General features: G+C 55.3%; 1 protein-coding gene across 1 annotated transcript; it reads right to left on the bottom strand.

Annotated features, from left to right (window-relative positions):
- Positions 1 to 889: 889 nt before the first annotated feature.
- On the bottom strand, positions 890 to 5,641 carry NPPC (natriuretic peptide C). Its single transcript, XM_032637903.1, has 3 exons — positions 5,395 to 5,641; positions 4,635 to 4,948; positions 890 to 1,381 (listed from the first exon to the last, which is right to left on the bottom strand). The coding sequence occupies exons 1-2, from the start codon at positions 5,482 to 5,484 to the stop codon at positions 4,655 to 4,657; spliced, it is 384 nt and encodes a 127-aa protein (XP_032493794.1). The 5' UTR covers positions 5,485 to 5,641; the 3' UTR covers positions 890 to 1,381; positions 4,635 to 4,654.
- Positions 5,642 to 6,363: the final 722 nt, after the last annotated feature.

The following is a 6,363-nucleotide window of genomic DNA, read 5'->3' as shown; positions in this document are numbered from 1 at the left end:
CAATCCCCTGAGAGGGGTCATGCTTGCCTGGTGGAACCAGCCCCAAAGGCTCTTTCAGTCCTTGTTTTCACCAAACGAGGGACAGAAGACAGATGGGGGAGCTGCACAGGAGAGTCACGTACCAAGGATGGGGTGAGATTAGCTCGGAATTATTTAAGTTTCCTGCTGGTTTCAGGAAAAGAGATTCTAAGTAGTCATAATTTCTCATGCAAGACTCCATAGGAACCGTAATGGTTAGCAGCTTCAGGTGAAAAGAAAACACACAACCCCCTTGAAAAGCACACTGTGCTATGCAAATAGGAAACCTGATCATACGTTCTCTTTCTTTCTGAGATCCTTGGCCTCAGGCCCCCACTGAGCCTGGTGCTTGCTATGAGGAAAAGCGACCCGCCCCATGCTTCCCCGGAGCCGAGATTCATAAGGTAACCAGACCAGATTCCACAAGATATATGGAAACCTTCTAAATCTCCCCAAAGCAGAAAGGAAGTTTTCAGTGATTTGTTTCCTTTAAAAACAGAGAGAAGATGGAGTAGAATTAGAGGGCCCTCAGTCAGCTAAATTCAGTTTTAATTTAATTCACCACATCTGACTTCTCAGCTGTCCAGCGCTCCGAGCAGAGCTTCCTGACCTGGCCAAGCTGGTCAGAATCACTTGGGACAAAAGCCACATGGCCAGTCCTACCCCTGGAGGTCAGATTCAGTAGATCCGAGGGTGGGTAGGGGCAGGAATCTGTATTTTTAACAAGATTCCTGGGGGATTCTGATACAAATCAACCCAGACTTGGGAACGGGCTGCTAGATCTAGTTAGAGGCCAAAGCCTCGTTTCCGCATTCTCCCTCCTTCTCAGACTAATTCTTAAAAAAAGGTGCAATGAGTAAATAAAGACAGCTTTCAAGATGTTCACGGGATGACTTTTTTTTACATTTTTCAACTAGTTAAGACAAAAACATTACAATGATTGACTTCTTTCATTTAGTTACATAAATAAAATTTTTATAAATATCTCTTTATAAACAATATAAATAGCTTTACAACATAAATACATTTATGCATGACATGAATTTACAAACAGCAATGTTTTACAGCTGGTTTTGTCAGTCTCTTAAAAACTGTCCCTTGTCATCACGTCGGTGTAGGTGTGTGTGTTTTGTGTATATAATATATATAATATATAACTTTTTATTTTTCATTAAAAAATAAACAAACAATAAAGTCATACCCCCCTCCCTAAATAATAATAAAACAGCTGGTGTTGTGTATTCCCAGTACCAGGAAAAAAAGAAAAAGAAATGTAAAAGCCACATTGCGCTGGAGGTGCTTCCAGATGCTGGGAGGCTGATGACCAAGGGTGACCTCAGCAAAACGGAGCAAGTTCCCAATCCTGAAACACAGAGGGGCCGAGGGACACTCAGCTGAGAAAGCCCAGCCTACAGGGCACTTCTAGAACCTTCCTCCTTTTCCCGCTGTAGCAGGAGGCAAAATGCCTCCACCTTTGCCCTACAGGCCCTGATGAAGGCCTTCCTGCAGAGGAAAAAGGACCCTTCCACTCCGGGCCTCTCCAGGCCCTCATCCATCGCCTGCTGTGTCCTTGGCACTTCCTGCCCCAGCACAGGTGGAACCAGAAAGTCAGCCAGCCCTCCTCCCCCTCTGACTAAGTGCAGGCCTTGTCCTTGGCTCTCAGTGAGACACAGTGAGGGAAAGGGAATGGAAAATGAAGCCCCGCCACCCACCCCCGGCCCGCCTCTATTTTTTGCTACAATACAAACCCTCCGTCAGGTGCTTTACGTGTCTGGGGGATGGCGGAGGGAAGGGGGAGAGAAGCATCTGAAGATTTGGGAAATCTGGACTCAAGTCCCAACTGAATATTACTTCCTGGATGGCCCTGCATAGCTTTGAGTATCGCTTTCCTCACCCATAAAATGGGATAATAGCCACCTCCCAGGGCTGGCTTTAAGATTCAACAGCGGGCCACACACTGGGCATTGGCTGAGTGTCTGGGTCACAGCTGCCCATAAATAGCACTTCCTTCCCCAGCTGGCTTCTCCTCAGAAAGGGTCCCCTTCAGAATCAGAGGAAATGGTGTGTCACACCGGCCCTGGGGAAATGAGTGGTCGTGCTGGGTTTGCTGGCTCGTGAGTTGGCAGAGTCATTTGATGAGGGCTGCACCCAGTCTCTGCCAATGGGTGTGTGGGTGTTCGGGGGCCAGAGGAAGGCTTCCTCCTGAGACAGGGTGGTGCCCTTCCAGAGGACAGTCCTGGCAGAGGGACCCCGGGCCTCAAGGCCTTGATGAACTTCCTCAACCCCTTTCTCTGCCGTCGCACATGTTTAAACAGAGGACAGATGTCTGTGATGTCCCTGGGCCCCATGGGCAACGGGTTCATTCAGGCACCCTCCACACCTCATCTCTGCCATTAGCATTTCATAGTCAAGGCTGTAACCGTCAGCGACAGTCATTATGGCAGCTGGTTAGAGCCAAAGTCAACTCCTGCATAGACAAATGGCCACAGCCTCGGAAGAGCTTTCATTAATGGGAAAACCCTAAGCTGTCTTTCTCTTTTAAGCCCAGACAGTGAGATACCCTGGGCATCTCCACTAGGAGGTTGCAGGCAACAGGAAGGATGCTGTGCCTTCTCACGGGGCTGGGGGTGAGGGTGGGGTTGAGAAGGTTAAAGGTGGTGGAGGTGGGCATTCAGTTAAAAGAGAATTTCCAGGAGGTTGACAAGCTTCCCTGGTCAAAGGGGTCAAGAAGCATTAGCAACCTGGATTCCACCTGTGGAGTACCTCTCTCCACGAATACCTGGTACCCACAGACAGCCTCATCCAAGAACAAGGGGTCTATGGGGACGTGCATGCCAGGCACTTTCTATGACCTTATCTCCTGCTAACTCATAGAACAACCTCTGTTTGGATTCTGAAGTTTGAACTTGGTGCTTAATTCACAAATTGAAAATTTGACGCCTGTGGCTCCTCCATCTCTTCATTGTTGAGACAGGAGAGAATAGAACAAACCCATCACAATGGTAGCTTCTAAAGGCTGGTCCACCAGTGCCAGAATCATGGCAAGTCAAGATCTCAGACAAACGAAGCCCCTGCAGGAGGAGCACACAGCCTGGCCAAGTCTGGCTGCAGAGAGGAAGGACACCAGCTAAATGCTAGGGCAGGCGGGCGAGGAGTGCTCCTAAGCTGGGTGGGGCAGGTTTTCCGGGTCATTGACAGACATTTTAAAGAGCTCCTTTGGGCATCCTGCAGGCCCCAGTTCATCTTAGGCTAGTGTCCGGCCCTTAAGTTGCTCATGAGTTAATTTGGGAAGGTAAACAGGTTCACCAACAACCATAGCTCAGGTGAAAAAGTTTTCTGTGTAGTAAAAAAGGCTCAGGCATTGCACTGGAGACCTTCAAAGATGGGTGCTCTTGTCCTTTGAGGGAAGACAGTGTAGACATTGATAAGGCTTCTAGGATGAGAGAACACAGCTTGGCCTGCAGTGGGACAGAAAGACTGTGGGACAGGGAATGACAGCAGCTGGCTGCAGGCAAGGCTGGACACCAGGAGGTCAGGTTCTAAATCACTTGAATGTCAGTTCCGGAGGTTGGGATGTTGTTTCTCCATGGATACTGATGGGCAGCAGGAACGGAGGGGAGTGGGGAGAGGAGGGAAGGACATTTGCTGCTGCACCTTGCCAGGGGTGCAGCACCTGGCCGGGGCTGAAGGTAGCACAGGGGTTTCCAGCCTGGTGGAGGCAGAGGAGGCCATACCAGAAACCCAGGTACGGAGCCTAGGCATGGTCGGGGTGGGGGGGGGAGGGGGGCGGGGCTCAGTTTGGGACATGTTGAGTTTCAGGTTGGGGCAAAAAAATAGATTATTTTAGTTTCTTTTTCCTTGCCCTAAAATAGTGCCATGAACACCGAGGTTCGATCCTGAAGTCACACGGATTGCTGCAGTGTCAGGACCCTGGACAGACCGGTTTGCCCACGGCCATGGTTTAGAGAAGGGACAAGAATCAGAATGCTCGGGGGCAGAAATGCTCCCTGGTGATGCTAACAAATGGCTATTCTCCCTACTGTGAGGGGGCAGGTATCGCTCCAAGTCTGTCCCATTACAGAGACAACAGACCCAGGGAGCTGTCCCGACCACTGGGCTGCTTACTGCCCAGCGCCATGATGCAGTGGCTAGCAGATCAACTTACCCTTGACTTGTATGTATGCCTTTCCTCCTCTGCTCCCACCAACCCAGGATCAGCCCTCAATTCCCCCAGTTGGAGAACTGGGGTCAGTGTTGCTGGTTGCCTTATGGCCCTGGGGTGCGTGGGACCACATCCCCCTCCCCGAGCTGTCTCTGTTTCTCCAGAGGGAGCCAGGTGGGTCCATCCATGCTGAGCCATTTCTGACCTTGCCAAAGTTCCCTGACCACTTTATCCCACTTCTCCATCTGTAAAATGGGATGATAAATGGTGTTGGGGGCAAATGTCTAGCACACACACTCAATCTTGTGCCCAGATGGTCTGGCTGGGAGGCGGAAAGGTCCAGGGGATCAGAGAGGAGCCGGCCTGCGGGAGGGGGTGCAGGCTTGGTTCTGGGGGGCTTCACGGGAAGCTGGGTGTGCAAGAGCTCCCCGCGGCCGGGGTTGGTAGTACTCACCGCCGCCAGGGGTCGCCGCATTAACATCCCAGGCCGCTCATGGAGCCGATCCTGTCCAGCTTGAGGCCGAAGCAGCCCTTGGACAAACCCTTCTTGTTGCCTCCCTTGTATTTCCGCGCGTTGGGGTGCTCTTGCAGAAGACGGGCCCACGCCGCCCGAGACTTGGTGTCCACGCGCAGGTCCCGGAGCAGTCGCGACCGGTCGCCCTTGAGATTGGCGGCGCCGCCGCCCCCGGGAGTCTTGTCGCCCTTCTTCTGACCTCCTCCCGCAGCCTGGGGCTCGGCCACCTCCTCCCCTGGCGGAGTGCGCGGGACCTGTCAGAAAGAAAGAACGGGCAGGTGAAGGGACGCGCCGCGGCAGCGCGGGGGACTTTGCGGGGCCGCTGATGCTCCAGCCCGACACTCCGGCCAGCGCGGTTTGTCCTTTCGAGTCCTGAGCGCGCCCCCAGAGGTGCCGGACGGCTCGGCCCTGCATCCACCTGCCACGCGGCCGCCGATGTCCGCTCCTTCGGGGAGCCCCTTGCCCTCCTCTCCTTTGCCCCTTGCCGGGCTGACCACACTGAGGCAGAGGCTGCGCATTTGTCGATGCTCTCCCAAGTCCGGGCTTCGAGAGCTCCCCAGCTCTCACCCGCGCACGTCTCAGGGGAGGGAGAGAGCCGCCTTCCCGCCCCCTCTGCTCCCTCCGGCGGGCCACACCCTCCTAGACCTCCTAGCCCTACCACCGCCCCTCACAGTTCCGACGTCCCTGCGACAGCACCCACCTTCGGCGGCGCCCCGGGCTTGGCTTCGGACGGCCGGAACGAGAGGAGCGCGAGCAGCAGGGCGCAGGCCAGCAGCTGGGAGAGGTGCATGGTGCCCGTGGGGTGGCTGGGCGCAGGCCGGCGGCAGCAAGGGTGCGCGGGGCCGGCGGGCAGACGGGCAGACGGGCAGGCGAGCGCGGAGCAGGCTGGCCGGGCTGCGACGCGGGTGCGGGTCCGGGTCCCAGTGCTGCGCAGCGCCGGCTGGGTGCGCTCTGAGCCCGCGGCTCCGCTCGCGCCTTTATAATCCAACCTGCCGCTGATGTCATCCTCCCGCCCACAGGGCCGCCCGGGCCAATGGCACTCGCGCCGAGGGTCGGGAGGGGTCCGCGGGGGCTCCCCCTCTGCCCCCCCGCCTCATCCCACCCCGGAGGGATCCCGCGGCTCGGCGGGCTCTCTCCCGACTGCGCTCCAAGCTGCAAAGCGACGCGCACAAGGGAACTCGAATTGCAGGGAGCGCGCTCTGGCATGCCAAGCGTTTGTGCGCCCGCTGCCCTGCGCACAAGGTTGGACCTCAGCACACACGCTCTTCCTGGAAAGGATCAGTTTCCCTCTTTGCAAGTGCAAAGATAGGCTCAGAGGAATTAAGTAACTTGCCCAAAGTCACACAGCCAGAAAGTTGGCACAGCCCGAAATCCACGCAGATCTGCCTTGTTGCCAATCTCTTCCCGGGGCACCTGACAGGCGCGAGGCCTGGCGCTGCTGCTCCACCTTTCACCTGCTCGCCGGGACAGTAATTCAGATCGCACCGACGCCTTTAGCTTGGGGAGGCAGAGGATGGGGCCAGAGGTCCGGGAGGTAGGCACAGATAGAGCGGGGTTTGCCCGGGGCCGCAGGGGAGAGCGCAAGTCCTTCACCGGACCGTGCGAGCTTTTCGCCTGCGGGTGTGTTTGGGAGCGAAACATGAAAGAGATGCGAGTGTTCATGCGTGTG

This window comes from Phocoena sinus, chromosome 7 (genome assembly GCF_008692025.1).
Source record: "Phocoena sinus isolate mPhoSin1 chromosome 7, mPhoSin1.pri, whole genome shotgun sequence".
Lineage (NCBI taxonomy): Eukaryota > Metazoa > Chordata > Mammalia > Artiodactyla > Phocoenidae > Phocoena > Phocoena sinus.
This window is presented reverse-complemented; position numbering and strand designations above follow the sequence as displayed.

What these genes read in the sequence shown, in the direction of transcription:
- NPPC (XM_032637903.1), bottom strand. Translation starts at nt 5,484, where the DNA reads ATGCACCTCTCCCAGCTGCTGGCCTGCGCCCTGCTGCTCGCGCTCCTC. An exon ending in AGCCCGGGGCGCCGCCGAAG is followed by an intron (nt 4,949 to 5,394) that starts GTGGGTGCTGTC and finishes TCTTTCTGACAG; the next exon opens with GTCCCGCGCACTCCGCCAGG.